This window comes from Watersipora subatra, chromosome 4 (genome assembly GCF_963576615.1).
Source record: "Watersipora subatra chromosome 4, tzWatSuba1.1, whole genome shotgun sequence".
Lineage (NCBI taxonomy): Eukaryota > Metazoa > Bryozoa > Gymnolaemata > Cheilostomatida > Watersiporidae > Watersipora > Watersipora subatra.
In genome coordinates, this window is record NC_088711.1 from 13,150,011 (window position 1) to 13,170,696 (window position 20,686).

At 36.2% G+C, this 20,686-nt stretch overlaps 1 protein-coding gene across 1 annotated transcript; it reads right to left on the reverse strand.

Moving 5' to 3' along the window:
* Positions 1–13: 13 nt before the first annotated feature.
* LOC137393936 (serine-rich adhesin for platelets-like) lies at positions 14–13,825 on the reverse strand. Its single transcript, XM_068080648.1, has 8 exons — positions 13,757–13,825; positions 11,092–11,260; positions 6,630–9,137; positions 5,682–5,762; positions 3,755–5,391; positions 2,876–3,040; positions 2,656–2,754; positions 14–252 (listed from the first exon to the last, which is right to left on the reverse strand). Exons 1-8 carry the CDS (start codon positions 13,823–13,825, stop codon positions 178–180), a joined length of 4,803 nt encoding a protein of 1,600 aa, XP_067936749.1. The 3' UTR covers positions 14–177.
* Positions 13,826–20,686: the final 6,861 nt, after the last annotated feature.

Consider the following 20,686-nt stretch of genomic DNA (forward strand, 5'->3'; position numbering starts at 1 on the left):
TTTATAATTTCTGTAAGCTTATTTAAAATTCTGTATATTTAGTTAACAAACAGTAATTGTTATTTGCAAAAATAGTTTTTTCATCTCGAGCAAAAAAATATCGTTAATGTATGTATTCTATGAAATAATAATCTCCAATGGATTTAAGGAGGATGGCAGCTTTAGTGTATTCTTATCTCAGGTAAGCAAGTGGATATCTCCTCGGCACAATGGGCAGGTTGGATGCCTTTCCTCCAACCACTCCGTCACACACTAAAAATAACAAGCTCAAATCATTTACATGCATATCTATAATTCTCAAATTTGGTTGTCGTCTGTCCGTTCGCATGTCCAGTTATAGCTATTAAAATCTTGGAATGAAAATCTCACTACTTGCTGGATTTGAACTCAGGCAAGATTTAAACCACGCATTCAACTACTGAGCTATACAGTTTTTAGAATACTATCGCTACTATCATATATCGTATGCACACGCTAAATTACGTATTAATTAATAGATTGCGCCCACGTGTTACGATGCCCTTATTATAAAATATTTTTCGCCTTATTCTATAAAACACGATGCTTTTTTGTTAGGGCGAACTTTTTTCGTCACACGGTATCAACAACAATTTCTCTCGAACTTAGATTTTAGTGATTGTTGTACTAATTATGACGAAATAACAAAATGTTGATATGCTATTTTGCCGCTATCAGTGTTATCCCTTATGGTAAAAACGGATTCGCAAACAGATAAGTGATAAAATTTTAGTTAAAGGTTTGAAGTTTAATAAAATAAATACTAAGACTTCCTTTAGGTATGTGTTTAGTAAACTAAATTAATTTAAATTAGATTCAGCATTTATGTTACACGTCTGCCTCGAAAGTAAGAACTCTGCACGTAGTACATTGTAATGTTATATTTTCTTGGAGGTCATAACCACAAAATGCACCAAAGTTATTGTAGGTACCTATAGTTACTAGGGTTAACATATTGTGTTGTTACTATTTTTTAATGATGATGATGTTTACCAGGCGGTGGTTGCATTAGATAATTACTATGGATTTCTATTCCACTCTATATACCTCTATATGGTATTTTCGCCTTATAATGCCAACATTGAAACGAACTAGAATCATATAATTGTATACCAAATAATTTTTCATTGTAATCGTAGCAAAACAGACTATATTTAGCCATTACTTGCTAATGATTTCACATTTACATTTAAATAACTTTACAGTTTTTTTTTCTAATTTATTTCAACAAAACACTTCTTTCATGATATGAAATTTAAAAGTTAGTTGTTTGAAAAAGTTTTAAAACCTTTACATTTGTTTTATTTTTTTCTTAATTCATTTCAACTGCACAAAAACACTTTTCATGATATCAAGTTCAAAAGTTAGAATAGTAAACGTTGTTTATGTTAAATAAAAATAAATTTTTTGTCAAAAGACTTTTGTATTACCCATGTAACATCGAGCATTCATCAAGCATATATAAATCTCAATGGTTGTCGTCATCGCTCATTGTCTGCCCAGTTAAAAGCTAACAATAAAAAATCTGTATTGTAGATGATTTGATCTTGGTACCTCCCGGTTACGAGGCAATAAGCTAACCCATTAAGCTACATGGGATGCAATGGATTCATCGGGCAGATAGTCATTATCGGGGCTAAAATACGCATAGCAATGCGCGGCGTCACTAGAGCTTGCTCTCACGTTTTTTATTAGTAAGTTTAGTAATACGGATACTAGCTTACGCAAGTTAGCCAATGGCAACTACATTACCTGCTACTGTTTATAAACTGTTTTTTAATACCAGTGCAATGCTGGGCATTCATCTAGTCATGAATAAAAACAGGGGATGGTTGTTTTCAGCGCATAATCCTAACTAGCTTCTCCCAAATCATTTTAAATATTACATTTTGACCAGCTGCGGACATCAAATGGAAGGTTGCAATTTACTTTTACTAATGAAGCTATTACAAAATTATTTTGGTACTTGCTCTCAATAAATTAATCCGATGTACCACAAAATAAACTTTGGTGTAATTAAGGTAAGACAAAATTTATTTCACCCCATTATTAATAATTGGGTGAAATAATATATTAATATAATATATAATAATAATAAATAATATTATTAATAACTTTAATTATGAAGTGAGTACTTTGCTTCAATTTTAAAATCTGAAGCATTTAATTCCAATGCTGAAAGCGGTTGCTGAAAACATGGCATAACCAGAAGAAAGAGAAATGAGAAGGTTGGTTCTATTACTATTTAAACACAACATGAGAGACAAGCATTAGTAAAAAAACATATAAGTTCTCAGCAGAGCCCATCTTTGCTTAAAGTTTTTTGACAAAATCACATTTATAAAAGGTTACTTTCTTAGCTCTATTGCTGTGTGCTAAAATTGGACTCGGCACACAGCAATTGTTGTTAAACCAGCTAATCATAACCAGTTTTATTTGTGGCTTCATTGGTATAAATTTGTTCTCTATATTGAGTAACTAAAAGATACTAAAATATCTTTTTAAAAAAATATCGAAGATCATGTTTGATATTTTATCCCTTGTCCATAGAATCCATGAATCATTACAAATACTGAATCACATCTTTACAGACAAACTGCGCATATTGGAAAGAAAGAGATAGGTATGTAAAAATACCTTCCAATGAAAAGTGTCATGGCCACACTCGAGTAGATATCGATCTGCAAATCGCAAAGTTTCCCAACAAATGACACACTCTTCAGTAGCTTCAGAAGGCTGAAACAAAGACACAAAACCAAAGTTTGTTATGTTTAATGTTAACATATTTATGTAAACATTGTCTTTAGACTCGAGCAAATGTTTTAACAAGTTTTGAATAGGATGTTTTAAAACATACCATAACCTTTTGTTTATTTCGCTTCTTTTTTCTGCTTGACGCCTTTTGCCAAGCATTTCCTTGCGGAAATGTGCTACAGGGTGATGGAGCAACTTGCTGAGTTGTTGATTTTTGCACCACAGACTGAGTTGGCGGTTGAACAGGATGCCCCTCAACGGTTGTTTTCTGTAGATATAAGAATGAGAGTAAATATAACAAAATGCAGCTCAGTGAGAAAACTAGCAGCTTTACAGTAGTCCAACTATGTGTAAGTACATGCTGGGCGTAAAGCCATGGTACATGAAATCATAGTATGTGGAGTTATAGTACATGAAGTTATGGTACGTGAAGTCATGGTACGTGAAGTCATGATACGTGAAGTCATGATACGTGAAGTCATGGTACGTGAAGTTATGGTACGTGAAGTCATGGTACGTGAAGTCATGCTATGTGGAAGTATGGTACGTAAAGTCATGGTATGTGAAGTCACGGTACGTGGAGTCATGGTACGTGAAGCCACGGTACGCGAAGTCACGGTACGTGAAGTAATGGTATGTGAAGTCACGGTACATGAAGTCACGGTACGTAAAGGCATGGTACGTGAAGGCACGGTAAGTGAAGTCATGGTATGTGAAGTCAGGGTACCCAAAGTCATGGCAGCCGAATTCACGGTGCGTGAAGTCATGGTATTTGAAGTGCTAGGAGACTAATGAGAAGTAAAACCTATTAAAGAGTCAAGTGCATTTTGTATTGTATAGCAAGAACTCAGAATTTGAAAGTTAGGTTCTTAAATTGACCTTTGAAACTATTTGTTAATTCTAATGTTTTTGTTGTTTTCCTGGTGGCAAACCCACCAGAAAAACAACAAAACATAAACCAGTAAATTTCTTACATTCTCACCTTGAACAAGTTGGCCCAACTGGTGGTGGGCTTTTCATCCACTGCTCTTGTTGTGATTTTACTTGAACTGGGGCCTGGATCTCTGGAAAGTACTGAAATAGGGCTGAAGGCGAGAGAACCATTTCCTGGAGTGTTGCGAGTCAGGTCAATGTTAGGAGCCAGTGGAAGACGACAATTAGGCTTCTCATGATTTAGTTTCTCAGCTCTTTCAGCCCCAGCACTCTGTGCTACACTTCTTCCCAGTTGCTGGCTACATGGTCGTGAAACATTGGCAGCAAACTGTCTTTCTAAATTACCAAGCTGTGATAGTTTGGGTCGATAAGAGGAATATGACTCTGTTGGCCAGCAAGCTCTTGCGGAGCTAGAGGTGGTTGACCCTGAAAACGATGAAGACTGACCGGCCTTGACAGAGCCAGAAGTAGTTGACTCTGAAGACAATGAGGACCGACTGACCTTGGCCCAACCAGAATCGGTCGACTCTGAAGACAATGAAGACTGACTGACTTTGGCAGAACCAGAAATGGTTGGCCCTGCAGACGATGAGGACTGGCTAGACTGAATACAAATTGGAGTCGCCCAAGCTGATGGTACTGGTGGCTGAGTAGGCTTGACTGAAGCTTCCTTTGAAAAGATCGATGAGGTCGATGATTTTTTAACCTTCTTAGAATGAGTTGAAATGCCTGAAGATACAGGACAATGCTGAACTGTTTCGGTTTCAAGAACGGATAACTGGCTGCCCTTCCGAGTACAAGAAGTTGAAGTAGTTGATGATATTGGTGACTTGGAGGCTTTCATAGCGCCAGAAGTTACAGGATTTGTCAACGCCAGTGACTCTTTACCCACTACAAAGGCACTAGCAGCAGAACTTGTTGATACTGATGGGTTATTGGTTTTTAAGGAATGTGAACTTATAGTGGTTGATGGCATTGATGACTTGCTAACAACGTTCAAAGAAACACGAGTAGCAGAATTTGATGTTGCGGCTGATTGACTGGATTGCACAGAGCTGAGTGTTATAGCACTTGCTGATACTGATGGCTGAGTGGCTGCAACGCTTGAAGGTTTTGACAACTTGTTTGTTGTCAAAAAGGCAGAAGGAGTCGTGCTTGATGGCGCTGCAGGAGATCTAGACTTCCGAGTACCCCGAGTTTTGACAGTTGATGATGTTGATGTTTTTAAACCTCTAGATGTTGTATTGTTTATTGATACTATTGGTTTCTCTGTTTTTTCAGTCATAGAGCTGGTTTCACCAGATGACAACACTGTGTGACTAGTTATTACAGAGCCATCTGTAGTAAGCTTGGTTAGCTTGCCAGTTTTTAGAGGAGCACAAGTAGTAATACCTGATGATGTTGTTGATGGACTAATGTTCAGAGACTCCGTAGTTGTAACACTTGCTGATATTGATGAATGACTACTGCTTTTCAAAGAATGAGGAATTGGGGCACCTGTTGACGCTTTCATGATATCATTGTTGAGACTTGATGGCACTGGTGTGTGACTAGATGTAATAAGGCCATGTTGTGTTGTGGTACTTAGTGATTCTAGTGACCTGTTAGCCTTCACAGTGACTGGCACAGGGAGAACCGATGACGTTACTGGCAGATTGGACATCAGAGAGTCAGAAATTGTTGAACCTGATAAATATAACAATGGATCATTGATAGATGTGTAAATTGTGAGACTTGATAGATGGCTGATTTTATATAGAAGAGTAGAAAGGAACCTGGGATGATTTAAAGCTGGGTGATTTTCATGAAAATAAAAGTTAGGCAAGGTGAGAGAGATGAAGAGTGATGGATTTTACAGAGCTGCCTTTTCTTGACCTGGAAGGAAACTTGGACATGGAAAGCTTAAATATTCAAATCGATTCATTACGCCTACATGAAAGTAGCAAAACTTGATTTAAATTGCGCAAATCTCTCACCTTCAAAAGTGTCGATGAAGTTCAAACTTGCATCTGGCGTATGCTTTAGGAAGTCTTTGGAAAATTCTACTGGCTCTGACCCTGTAGAACAACAGCTAGCTAAGACTGACCAACAAATTGTATACGATACTCAATTAGTATGCCAGTAGAGTCTTGTTAACGAAAAATCTGGTCAATTAAGAATCTAGGTAGATAGTTGATAGACAGACAGTTATTTCTATCAAATGAATTAGGTCTCTCTTAATGAATATGATTCCGCAGATGAACAGTTGCATCATCTTATGCTCTCTATGAGCAGAACTTCTCTTTTTAAGGTTTTATTCAGTTTAGGCCTTATTATGCATTTGACCTTTCTGATTTAGCTTTAAATAAAAATACTAAATAAAATAACAAATTAATAAAATTAATGTACAGAGAATTATTAAGTTCATACAAGTTGCAAAAAATCATCCGACTATTCATGAATGAGCTTATTCAGCCATGAAGTCCCTTCTGCACTGTATATGAACACAGGAATTAAACTTACTGGACATATTTTAGTCAAGAGCTGATGTAGAGGTAGTATATGAAATATGCAGAAATGAATATTATGGTACATAGCAGATCATTGTTGTGTTATCAAATGAAACATAAATTTGCTTAAATTGTTCATGTAATATAAGAATCTGACCTTGTTATTAAGTTTTGTATGTAGTTTTAGCACTTACATTTATGATTTTTTTCTTTGGTCTTTACACATTTTCTGGGATTCTTAGCTAATGGTGTGTCAGGACAAAACACTACTGATGGCCTTGCTGACGGTGTCTCACCAGTAGCTAAATGGAATGTTATGTAAATAAAGGTCATGACAGACAACTCATGAGAGAGTTTTCATCAACTTGAGAATTAAGAAACCATCAAGTTGCTTTGCTGAGATTTGGCCAACAAAATCACATATGTTTAACTTACATTTTACTTTGGAACCAGGAGAGCTTGTATTCTTAGTTACAACTTCTGCGTGGCAAGATGTAGCAGAGCTAGGTTGAGATTGTGGTTCTGCTGTTTGATGAAAAGCATCATGCTCTTCTTGATGAGGTCTAACATCCTCAGAAATGGTGGTCTGATCTGAAGAACTTTTTTCAGACCTGGTACATTCATCGAGTGATGGAGAGAATGCTAATTCAGGTTGTAGTGGTTGTTGTTGTGTGGTGCCCATCCTTGATGATTTGATAGTTTGCTTCAATACATCAGTGATTACTCCTTGTTGTGAGTTTACCGGACTAATGCTGTAAGGCAAATTGTTTGGATTTGGAAACTGGTGTGGCAAACGGTAAGGTAAACTACTGTTTGGTGGTTGATATCCAACATATGGAGGGACAAGACCTATTAGAGAAGGGTGAGACAGTGATTCTCTTGGCGCATGTCCAAGAACATGTGCTGGTGAATTTGGTAATGGAACTTGAGCAGCCCCGGAAGCTGCTGACATAACACCTAAAAAAGGATTCATGGTTCCTTGGAAGAAACAACCGGCTGTTTGGTAAAAATATCCAGCTAGTTGAGGATGTCTAGCAGCTTGTAAAGGAATGCCAGATTGGGGTAATGGATTCTCAGGTGTCTTATAAGAATCTGTACATGGTAGAAGAGAATGTTTTGTTGCTACTAAGGTGTTTACAGCAGTTGGTAAATTATTCACAGCTTGTCGTACAAAAGTTCCAGGTGCTGGAAGTGTTTGACAAAATTTTGAGACATCTATATTTGAAGGTGAAGGGCTGTTATTTTTTTGAAGAGAGCTGTCGGCTACTTGGGAGAGTTTTTCAGTTTTCTTACAAAGATGGTCAGCTCCTTGAGGAGAACTCTCTAATTCACAACTTAGGCGAATATCGGTTTGTTGGAGAGGTTGAGAAGCTCTTTGATGAAAACCACTTGTTTCTTGCAAAGAATTGGTAGATTCTTGAAGAGAATTGTCGCTTTCAAGAAAATCATTAGAGTAGGCATCAAGACTACCAACTTCATGGAAATCATCAACAGAATCCTTGAGTGGTTTCTCAGTCATTTGTGAGATGCTAGCAGCGGTAGAATCAGCCTGCTTTTGAAACAGTTCATTTGTACAAGCTGAAAATCTTTTCTTCGATGACACATTTTGAAGATGGAACTTGGTGACTGAAGATGTCATTTCATTGACACTATTGCTATTTAGATTTGATGTAGCGTTTGCCTGCTCAAAATGAGATGCGGATAATGATGTATTTTGCCCATGAATTTGAGGTTTTGGTAAGCCACTCGCTTCATTATTGTGATCCAGTTTATTCGGGGAGACGGTAGTAGTTGTTGTTGCAGGAGAAGTTACAATCATAGAGCAACCACTTATGTCAGGAGATAGTTTATTCAAAGATTCAGTTTCTGTGGCGTTTGCACAGGATTTTGAAGCTTCTGACAAAGCCGCTGTTGGCTCCGTACTTAGTTCAAGAGGAACGAGAAGTGAGCTACAAATAGAGCTTGTCGCTTTCTCTGCATGTAAAACAGACTTTGATACAGGTAACTCATCAGGACTAATCTGTTTTGCTGAGTCACTGGCTGCCAGTGATGAAACATCCTCTACATACTTTAAGCCTACAAACCAAAGATCATTAAGCTGGGAGTGACCATCCGTGTCATTATCATCGTCCCTACCACTATCGCTAGACTTAATGTCTTCCATGTTTTTTGGAACTACGTGTTCTGTTTGTTCCGCAGAGAGTCTGGAAGAAAGAAGCCCATCATCATCACCTGAAGACTCTATGTCTTCCCAGCTATCAGGAATACAGATTTCTATCTCTTCATTAGAATGTTTGGTTGAAAGACTTACATCAGCATTATCAAAATCAGACAGTGCATCATGGTAAACTTCATCCAGAGTTGAATCAGTTTCACAGTCTGAGGTAATTATTATTCTGATTGGCTCATTGTTATCAGCTGTTTGATTGCTGTGTACAGGTTCACCTTGGACGTTTGCCTGGTTAGTTTGTAAAAGAGCTTCATGAGAGACGGACTTACTGCTGGGAGGTGTGCGGTATACAGGGACAAGGTCTTCAGGAGCAGAAAATAATTGCAAATGATCTGAAGTATCATCTAGTGATCTGGCCATGCAACCTTCTTCAGAAGAAGCCGCACTTAGCAAGTGCTTGTCACGCCCAGAAGCTGAAGCACTAAACAGCATTGGTATATTTTCAGAAGCAACAAAGTGAGAAGATGCAAGATTACCCATATTTACACTGGGACTACAATTGATCAAGGTATCGTTCACCATGTTTGCAGTTGTTTTCGGAGCCTCTAGTGGCACCTCAATTGACTCCATAACATTCAATGAATCCAAATCACTTTTGTCTAGAGATGGACAAGACTGAACCGAGCTGCTTACAGACAGAACTGAAGTTTCTTCTAGCTTCTTAGTAGTAAACACAGATGACTGTTCATTCTCCTTTGGCGAATTATTGAATTCTACAAGACGCAAATTCAAACGTGACCAGTTGATATATATATACCTGATAAAAGAATGTATAACCATTACAGGCTTAAAACATTGTAACGTGTTGAAGTAGCCAATCTTATTAGCTATCATGGAATAGAAGTATTTCTACTTAAGCAATAGGGATATCATTAGCCTATAGTTTCCATCCTCCAAAACATGGAGATCATGCTTTAATGATTGAATGAACAACTGTAAACACCAAGTGTGTACCAATATTCAAAAAGGCAGGAGCTATCTATACATATATATAGGTATACATATCTATATCTACAATATATTTCTCAAAGTGTGTGTTTGTGTATGTCCAGCTATAGCTTTTAAAAGCTTAGAGTGAAAAACCCGTCTTGCAGAAGATTTGATCTCGGACCCTCCAATTCACCAGTCTAATCCCTTACCAATTATGGATGCTTTAGCGATATATGTTGTTATATGGGTGCAAATATGCTACCGCTCTCCATTACGGCGTAACGTCATGGTGCAACATCATAGAGAGCGGTAGCATAATTTTATGTGTGGTTCAATCGTGAGAGCAAGTAGTTAGCTCTTATTAGTAAGCTTACTCAAATTAGCCATTGGCAATATGCCAGGCTAATAACAAGTGGCAGGCAACTACATTACCTCTCATTGTTTGTAATCTGGTTTTTGATATCCGTGCCACGCCAGGCATCCAGCTAGTATAAATATAAATTTCAGTGTTTGTTTGTTTGTTTGCCATTTGTGTGTCCAATTATAGTGATAAAGTTATAGGAGCGAAAAATCTGCTTCACATTGAATTTGAACTCGGAACGTCTAATTCTGCAAACAGGCGTACTATTCATTACACTTGGCGTTCAACTACTTATACTTTGAATTATTTGTGCACATCATACTTATTACACCTGCCAATCTTTAATGTCAATTGGTTAAAGTAACACGGTTCACGCAACATCTAGTACGCTTAAAGATCATGATTGCATGAGAGACCATAATGCAATCTTTTTTCCTAGCACTGGCTTCAGAGGGATGGGCAGGACTCACATTATAGTGAAGATTTAGACTAGCTTAAGTTACTCGAATACATTGGGTAAAGAAACTTAGCCAATTAAAGAATAAATTTTCTATGTACAAACTTTTTATATTGCCCATGCAACGCTGGGTATTCACCTAGTATACAGTATGTATAAATCTCTGTGTTTTTTTTGTCTGTCATTCGTGTGTACAGTTACAGTGATGAAGTTATAGGAACAGAAAATCTGTTTCGCACTGGAATTGAACTCAGTACCTCCAGTGTCAGTTGAAGTACCTACATTCAGTTGAAGCGTACTATCCATTCCACTACACGTCCAACTGGCAATACTATGGGTTAATTGTGCACATACTTATTACACCAGTTAAAATATGTACACTTAAAGCGCTTGCAAAAATACTAGCATGCTTGAAGATCATGACTTGTAAGTAATGATTATATGCACAATTATAAGCACTGATCTTACTATATTAAATATTTAGATTAGGTTAATTTACTAGCTTAAGTTACTCAAATTCATTGGGTAAAGAAACCTAGCCAATAGCAACTAAATTAATTGCCACTGTTTATAAGCTGACTTCTTTATTACTTGTGCAACGCCAGATATTCAGTAGTATATGTATGTATACATGTATGTATAGCCGAAAACAAGCAGTCGAAACAGTGATCAGGTCAATGTTGAGTTGTGAAGGTTAAACAATACAGGTGTAGGATGAGTCAAGGTTATGAACTACAGATGGTGTGAACAGTAAATAGTAGGATTCGTCAACACTTCACTCAATATTCAAGTTAGATCACCTTTCCACTTCTAATAAAGTTACGCAATTCTCTACTCATTATTGAGTTACCCTAACTCTCTGTTTGTGATACATCGAGTAGCATTAATATTACACTTGTGATATATAAAGTTACAGTACCTTTCTGCTCATCTGACAAGACCTTGCCTTCCGTATCGAGCATTCGTTGATTGAGGAGATCCTTGATATACTGCTCAACAGAGCTGATGGAGACATCTTTGTCTACAAGTGGCAAGTCTTCAGCCGGCACTCCTGACCTCAGAAGATGAACATTGGCTTTGAATACTTCCTACAAGGTGTGCTAAGTCATTACCACTCTGACTTGGATCATAACTTTTCAGAAAATAAACAGAGCCAAGCCTATCTTAAAACTATAATCCATGATTGGGAGAGCTACTAGCTAAACTTGTGCTAAGTGTGTGGAAAATGCTGAAGACTGGAGCCTTTCTCAATAACAAACAGAATTATCTGATAATATCACCTGATATTTTATGAGCTCCAATCAGAGACAACTTATTAGAACTAGGAAGTGTGAAAAGTGGGAAAGATAGGCGAAAGGAGAGGAATATGAGAAGTAAACTTTATGAGTTGCATAAAACCAAAAGCTCAATTAGATTAACATAACTCTATTATATGTAGTCATGTGACCAACTGAATCTGCTGAAAATCCCCAAGGAATGCTTTGGCAAGTTCCAATCACACATTAGTGTTACAAGCTGCAGAGACGATGGAAGAAAGTGTGAGGGTGACCAAGTCTACAGAATAGTTATAAGGCAGACAACTTCGCTTAAATCAACAACGGTTCGCTAGCGTAACATTGTACAACAGTTTGACACACTTGTATGACTATTTGGTATACTTGTACGAATGTTTGGCACACTTGTATGACTATTTGGCGCATTTGTATGACTATTTGGTATACTTGTACGAATGTTTGGCACACTTGTGTGACTATTTGGCGCATTTTTACGAATGTTTGACACACTTGTACGACTATTTGGCACATTTGTATGACTATTTGGTATACTCGTACGAATGTTTGGCGCACTTGTATGACTATTTGGTATACTTGTACGAATGTTTGGCACACTTGTATGACTATTTGGCGCATTTGTATGACTATTTGGTATACTTGTACGAATGTTTGGCACACTTGTATGACTATTTGGCGCATTTTTACGAATGTTTGACACACTTGTACGACTATTTGGCACATTTGTATGACTATTTGGTATACTCGTACGAATGTTTGGCACATTTGTAGGACTGTTTGACACACTTCTACATAAACAGTAATGTAGACCAATAACGTTGTCAAAGTATTGCCGTCATGGTTATGCTGCAGACTATCTACTTGGCTAAATAAAGCCTTTTACGGTCAGTGCAATGCATTGTTACTGCATTGTTTTTGTAATCTAAGGTCTTCTTAGAACTTTGATCAAGGTAACTAAACAACTGACACAAAACGAATTATATTATTAATATAATCACAGGTATGTTGTTATTTCACTGATGTCTATGAATATGTATTCTCAGATAATTAAATTTATTGTGTGCCGCTGTCTATCGGTGCATGAAATATTATTATGCTATTACAATAGATCCAAAATCAGCAAAATTTAATATTAATTGAATTTTTGTTTTGCTTCTGTAAAACCTACTTATAGCTATAATACAAAAACAGCACATAAAAAATCAATTTTTCACTAGAAATCCGTAGATGAAGTGTTGCATCGGCAGCAGTGAAAGTGCGTAGTGGTCAGAAAATCAACAGCCTATCATTCAAAGGTCAAACGAAGAGTAACAAATTTACAATTAGTTTTAGTATAAATTCATGCATAAAGAAGTTATTATCATATAAAGTGGTTGAAATTCTCAAGTTACTTTTCAAGCCAAACCTCTTTTAACAAGTACATCCACAGATGCATTTGAATGCGAATCTGCAAAGTTAACTAGCTTACCATAGAACTATCTGTTTTACGAGCAGCCTTACTCACAATTATGAGTTGAAGGATATGTTTATGTAAAGGCTTGTATCTAAGCGAGAATGGGAGTGATACAATATATTGAAGAAATACATATGGTAGATTACATATTATTAATCTAGACCTGAGACTGCTGTAATTCTTGACTGCACTTTTCTTTTATAGCAGCCATCTTTGCTCCAATCATCAAGAACAGTCGTTGATGTTGATGCTGGCTTGCAGGAACACTGTTCAAGACCTCACTTGAGTCATATGACACACTTGTGAGCTTACAGTGTAAGCGTTCTAGACAGACGGCCTGGTAGAGGGTCTACAAGAAATAAGTAAATGTTTTGTGTCATTTTTTAAAAGCTATATCCATTAAAGATTATAATTTATGACAGCTACATATGCCCTGATATAAGTGAAGTTGACTTACCTATGCTCTGGTATAAGTAAGGTTGACTTACCTATGCTCTGATATAAGTAAAGGTTGATTTACCTATGCCCTGATATAAGTACAGGTTGACTTAACTATGCTCTGATACAAGTAAGGTTGACTTACCTATGCCCTGATATAAGTAACGGTTGACTTACCTATGCTCTGATATAAGTAAGGTTGACTTACCTATGCCCTGATATAAGTAAAGGTTGACTTACCTATGCTCCGATATAAGTAAAGGTTGACTTACCTATGCCTTGATATAAGTAAAGTTGATTTGCCTATGCTCTGATCTACATGTAAGTAAGATGATTTACCTATGGTTTAGTATAAGTAAGGTTGACTTACTTATGCTCTGATATATATAAGGTTGACTTACCCATGCTCTGATAGCTTCTGAGCGAAAGTGAATAATAAGGCTGTCTTTCCAGTCATCTAAGGCAGCCATTCTGGACCAGGTATTAATATTTAGAGGGTATTATGCACTTCTCACCGGAGTATATACACTAAAACAAATCCACCTTTAAAATAAATGCATTGATCAGCAATCTTAAAATGTTTGATATGAACAGTAGTGTCAGCCAATCTAATTTGTACCCAACCCATCAGAATGATAAAAACACCTAATTGAAAGCTATGAAACAACCAGAAGGCTTCAGGCGCACCATGCAATAAAGTGAGAAATGCCCATGCCTTTCAGTATTACTGTCTCTTTGGTTAACAGTATTCATGCATTAGAATATGAAAGTATTACGCTGAGAGTAGAATTTAAAATACTGCTCAAGCTTTTCACAAAAGGAAACTTGCTTAAGATTGCTCAGATAAGCACAGAGTTGTCACTTTTTGATTTAATAGATGGCTAGATATTTATGCCATGGGTTGCTATTTGGTCAAATAAAAAAATTAGAAGACTTATTCATCAGCAGCCATGGTTGTAAAGTGAACAGAGTGTGAAGAATCGCTATGACTAACAAATCTAAAAGGAGACAACCTCGAAAAGGTCAAAATACAAGCCACTGACTTTTTTGATAATAAGCACAATAGAAAAAATGTAGTCAAAAGGATACAACAGAAGTGAATGAGTGTAAAATTACACATTTCACTCACTTTGACTAGTAACAAGGACTAGTAACAAGGACTAGTAACATCGACTAGCAACATCGACTAGTAACATCAACTAGCAACATCGACTAGTAACATCGCCTAGTAATGTCGACTAGTAATGTCGACTAGTGATGTCGACTAGTAATGTCGACTAGTAATGTCGACTAGTAACAAGGACTAGTAACATTGACTAACCACATTGACTAGTAACAGTGACTAGTAACAGTGACTAATAACATCGACTAGTAACATCGACTAGTAGCATCGACTAGTAACATCGACTAGTAACATCGACTAGTAACATCGACTAGTAACATCGACTAGTAATTTCAACTAGTAATGTCGAATAGTAATATCGACCAGTAATATCAACTAGTAACAAGGACTAGTAACATTGACAAGTAACATCGAAAAGTAACATCGACTTACAACATCAACTAATAACATTGACTAGTAACCTAGTCTAGCGACATTGACTAGTAATGTCAGTGAGTAACTTCGACTAGTAACCTAGTCTGGTGACATTGAATAGTAATGTCAATAAGTAACATCGACTAGTAACATTGCAAAGACTTGCAATTCATACGAGAGATTTAAGCAGATTACATTCTTTGTTGTACGGTACACTACTTTCTAAATAAAGTTTGGTGTTTCATTGAGATGGTAATCTAGAGACATTTGTACAGTAAAATTTGACAAGTCAGTTGTAGTTGTTCAAGCATTAAAATTGTTTTTTTCTAAAAATATCTCAAAACCTGTAAAGATCAAACAAGTGCTTAGCTTTAACATAACATAAATCGTAGCCGTTTGAGGAAAGATAAAATCTAAGTTTTTAATGCAGATCATGTATTAGAAGATAAATATTAAAGTATTGAGTTCCTTGGTAAATAATAAAATAGAATGCTAGTGATCCTAACTTTTTCAAGCCATTCTTTGCATTATGAAAACCTATAGAATGGCAATTTATTAAAAAACAGTGCACTACCAAACTCTATCAAAATAGTTTGATCACATTTACTAATAAAATACTTCTCACTTGAGTTTTGAACAAGTAAGATAAAATGTGTCCCATGATAATCCAGATAGTTGGTTTTTAACGTTGAGCAACTCTATGAACAACTCTATGAACAACACCGCCTACTCAGCAGGAAATTTCCATCGACCAATACGTATTTTGTAGATAAAGATCAATGATTAACAAGCAACTTTCCGTATTCAACAGCTCAGGTCAAAGGGCTACAGTGAGATACCAAGTTCATGTCAATAACAAAAGACTGGAAAGTCAAAAGGTGGGGAGAAAAAACAAGCCAAGCTCATGACAGTGTAATACATAGAAAATTGCAACTAAGTTGGTTCAAGATTCAGGACTGGAAAAATAGTACAATTCAAAAGCTCATAACAAGCCACATGACTAGAAATAAAATGTCTCCAAGTTTGTTTCGACTGACTTTACCAGACTGCAGATGTTTTGACACGAGTAGTTTTGATAAGCTGATCATTGTGAGTCTAGTCTTCTACAGACAAACTCCTAGCAGCTCTGCACTATCTGCTCAAAGTTACTTTTATTTTTTTATTGATGTTTGATCTGCACACGTATAGAGTTGGTCGCTTTCAATTTAGCTTGCTTGCTTCAACTTGAGCTAATTTCAAATGTTCAGCATTAGATCTCCTCTTTGAACATCGTTAGACAAAACTTCATAAAAATTTCATTCTATTTTTAAAATTCATGTTTTGGCGAATGGTTCAGACAGTGACTGATAACTCACATTGTGAGCAATGATAAATGGCTACCAACTGTCATATTTTACTTGGCTTTCACACGCAGAATTTTTCAAGTTAGTAGCAGCATAGAGTTAGTAAAATTAATGTATAACTTTGACTTGCATGTTGGTATGAGTCTCTCTCCACCTTTCTCTGTTATCCCTCATTGAAACGTACAATGTCAAAGAAACCCTCACATCTAGCTTGTATGCTGCAGCTTACTAATGTATTGTTTGAGTTAAGCTGTGACTTGTGTCCAGCATCAGGTTAATAATCTTGTCATGCTCTCTGATGGAGAAGTCACTTTTATATAAATCTTTCTGTAGTATTCTACTTGCATGTTGCTGTTTTGAATGAGTTCTAAATTTTTTTAAAAACTTTCTCCAGATTTACTTCATTTGGCATACTCGAATTCAATATACCGTATGTAATTAGCTTTAATAGCCGGCTGGCATTCAAAAAGACAGTCAAGATATATAATAGGCCCTGTTAGTCTCAAATGTAACACAGCAGGCAACTTTAGTGATTAGTCATACAACATGTTGAACTGTTTCTCATAGATTCATCAAATATTCGTATAAAAACAAGCACACATTTATTCAGACTACTCAGTCTCAGCTAAAGCAAGGCATAGTAAAATGATTAGCTTTAGTGAAGCTATTTGAGGTGTTACATTGAGACGTGTGCATGGTTACCCTCTCTAAGCAATGCATTTCTTATCCACCAATATATTTAGAATTATAGGCTACTTATAGGCTGAGTTTCTACACACATTGATATAGAAACTAAGATCTTATCTTTCATAAAAACTATTTCAAATTTAACAAACTTAAAATGGCGTTTGTTGAATTTAGAATTGAGATGGTTTTAGTACTGATATAAATAACAAATAAATTTTTAATCAAATTGGGTTTTAAATAGACAGGAAACATTGCTATACCTTTCAAATATAGCTAGCACTTTGGTATAAAATACAGCATATTTGCTGAAAACATTTGTAAGAATATTGCACATGATTACAAACTGCTAGCAAATATGCAACGCTATAAGTCAGGGGTTCCCAACCAGGGAGAAATTCCCCCTAGGGGAATTTTGAATATACAAGGGGAAAACAGAGAGGTGTCTGATTTGTTAAATTTTTAATTCATGTCCTGCAGTGCCGTGTGAGTTTAGATTTCATCATTTTGGTTTTATTCATAACACTAGTTGCTAATAATGAGCAACTAGTCAGAACCCAGATATATGTGAACACATCTATCCAGATTCCGATTGGATAGTAAGTTCACCTAGTCATAAACCAATTCACTGCTATGCCGAATGTCATGTAATGTTGTGTGTTGTATGCATGCTGCACAAAAAATTATATTATGCTGTTATATGATTAGATATACATGTACAATAAAATGGGATTATAATTTGTATCGGTTGTTTCTAGTCATGTGAGTTAAAAGTGCGTGGGGAATCAAATTTATAAAAAGGCAAAAGGGGGAGAGTTGAATGAAAAAGGTTAGGAACCCCTGCTATAAGTGTTTAGCGTGTTAGCGAGTGGGCACAGTTTAGAAAACAATTTGATGATGCAAGTCTACCTTCAGTGACAATCTCTAAGTGAAAATGATAATCTTCGTGAAAATGTTAACCATACGGCTTTTTACTCAAGAATCTACTTAAAGCGAGACTTTTAGCAGTTGCAATAACTTCACAAAGTAGCATATCTATATAGACTCGTTTGGATTTGGGACTTAAAAAGTGGCCATAGCAGTTTGATGCAGTCCAGGGGATCTTTTTAAACTAAGAAGTGCTTGCATACATGACTTGTAGTGACTTAAAAGGCTTGCATACATGACTTGTAGTGACTTAAAGGGCTTGCATACATGACTTGTAGTGACTTAAAATGCTAGCATACATGACTTGTAGTGACTTGAAGTGCTTGCATACATGACTTGTAGTGACTTGAAGTGCTAGCATACATGACTTGTAGCGACTTGAAGTGCTTGCATACATGACTTGTAGTGACTTAAAGTGCTTGCATACATGACTTGCAGTGTATTAAAGTGCTTGCATACATGACTTGTAGTGACTTGAAGTGATCGTATACATGACTTGTAGTGACTTGAAGTGCTCGTATACATAACTTGTAGTAACTTAAAGTGCTAGCATACATGACTTGTAGTGACTTAAAGTGCTTGCATACATGACTTGTAGTGACTTAAAGTGCTAGCATACATGATTTGTAGTGACTTAAAGTGCTTGCATACATGACTTGTAGTGACTTACAGTACTTGCATACATGATTTGTAGTGACTTAAAGTGCTTGCATACATGACTTGTAGTGACTTAAAGTGCTAGCATACATGACTTGTAGTGACTTAAAGTGCTTGCATACATGACTTGTAGTGACTTAAAGTGCTTGCATACATGACTTGTAGTGACTTACAGTACTTGCATACATGAATGGAAATGCTTAAACTACCAAGTTTATTTAACATACAAGCAAACTTTTTTAACTTTTGAGTCTAGAACATTTTATTTATAAGCAGTAAAACTTGAAATGTGTAAATGATCATTAACGAGTAACACAGCCAAAACGGTAACAATGTTGTTGAGCAAGTCTTCGACTACGCCTACAATGATACGACATGAGAACTACAAATCCATAATGAATACCCAAAGACAAAGCAATAAGACATAATATGCACTATTGTTAATAGAGAATGGATGAACCTATTGTATATAAACATGATGTATAACTAAGAGATATTGAATCTATAAAAATCTATAAGAAAAGCTGGTTGAACTGTTATGACTTTCACTGACTTGGCTTTATGGTTGCTCCCAGCACAATATATTAAATTTAGAAGATGAGCATCTAGATACACTTTCCTGATGCATGAGAGCATATTTATACCAAAAAAATTAGTCCCACACTTTTGAAAACCAATTTTAAATCGTTAAGCAACACTACACGACTAAAAAATTCAAACTACTGTATGTTTACTTATTTCCTGTGAGTAAGGTATGTGCACAAAAAAAAGATTCGGTCATGATTTATCTGGGCCAAGTTGGGTGCTCATATGGGTGGTTGCTGAAGTATTTCGGATGTCATACTACGTAGCATTGAACATAAATGGTCAAACTGCTAGCTGTCTCCAGATGTTTATGGGTAATCTTGACGGTATGATAAGCTAGGGTATCACTCACTCCATATGATCCAACAATTAGTTACAAGTTGATTCAATTTTTTTTATCATGGTTGTGTCTATTTTGGTATACTTCATTATGGCAGCATTTTGCATGATACTTGCAATGTGCTGTAATATCCTTGGCGTTCAGTTGAGCTTTGATGGCACTGAATGTCATGATTTTTTGAGCGCTATCAGTAAAGTTCAGTGGCTCTACTTCAGCCATTTTTATGAAAGACTAGTTTCATGTCTTCCTATCTAGATTTCTACTGTTATATCTAAATTCTTCTCATTGTGTTTTATTATTACTAATTTAACATTTTAAGTGTATTTTCTACTATGTTATTATTGCATTGCGATAAAATATTTACAGTCGAGATTTATTATGAGCCATTGATATCTGTGAATATGGACTAAACGTTGGGCAACTCATCTGCAGTCACTTTCTAGTGTATGTTTCATTCATTTCAACTACTAAAAGTGATAGCTTGTATCAGTCACAATATTACAGAATCCTTTTAGACAGCCTTGCTGCCACATTCTTGTTTGATAATATATAAATCTCAGTGTTTGTCTGTCTGTCGTCCGTCTGTCCAGTTATAACAATAAATTTTTATGAATGAAAAACCCATTTTGCACTGGATTTGAACTCGAAAACTTCAAGCCTGCAGACCAGAGGACTAATCCACTACACTGTGTAGACCTTGCCATACTATGGCATAATAGGGCACATGCTTATGCATTGCTTGCAAAGATACTGGCGCGCTTTAAGTTCATGACTGCGTTATGGATCATTATGCATTATTATATGCATTGTTATTATATGCATCATTATACAATCAAGCTTCAGACGTAGGACACGGCTCTTATTATAGTAAGTTGCTAGTGTTACTAGCTAAGTTATGCAAATTTCTTGGGCATTTATTTTATTACTCGCGCAGCGCCGGGCATTGTCTAGTTTAGTACTACAATGTATTTTTTACACCTCAACAAAATAGTAGACCTTTTATATATTTTCTTGTCTTATCATTTCTGCTAGCTCTAAGAACCAATAAACCAATGACCCTACATACAATATATCAAACACTTCACATACTATAGAGATATGATTTAAGTTCAAACCAAATGACCGTCACCTGAATCTAAATGTAAACCAACTAATGCAATATCAACAGAATGGGCCAGTAATCTTTATTTAAGTTTACTTAGCAGGACACTTCAGTATAGTTTAGTTCAGGGCCAATATTGACCAGAGTTGAAGTCAA

Excerpts from the sequence above, each read along its gene's own strand:
- LOC137393936 (XM_068080648.1), bottom strand. The coding sequence starts at position 13,825 with ATGGCTGCCTTAGATGACTGGAAAGACAGCCTTATTATTCACTTTCGC. Across the intron at positions 5,763-6,629 it reads TCCTGGTTCCAAAGTAAAAT|GGTCAGAGCCAGTAGAATTT; the intron begins GTAAGTTAAACA and ends GTTGTTCTACAG. Across the intron at positions 3,041-3,754 it reads GTTGGGCCAACTTGTTCAAG|AAAACAACCGTTGAGGGGCA; the intron begins GTGAGAATGTAA and ends TTATATCTACAG.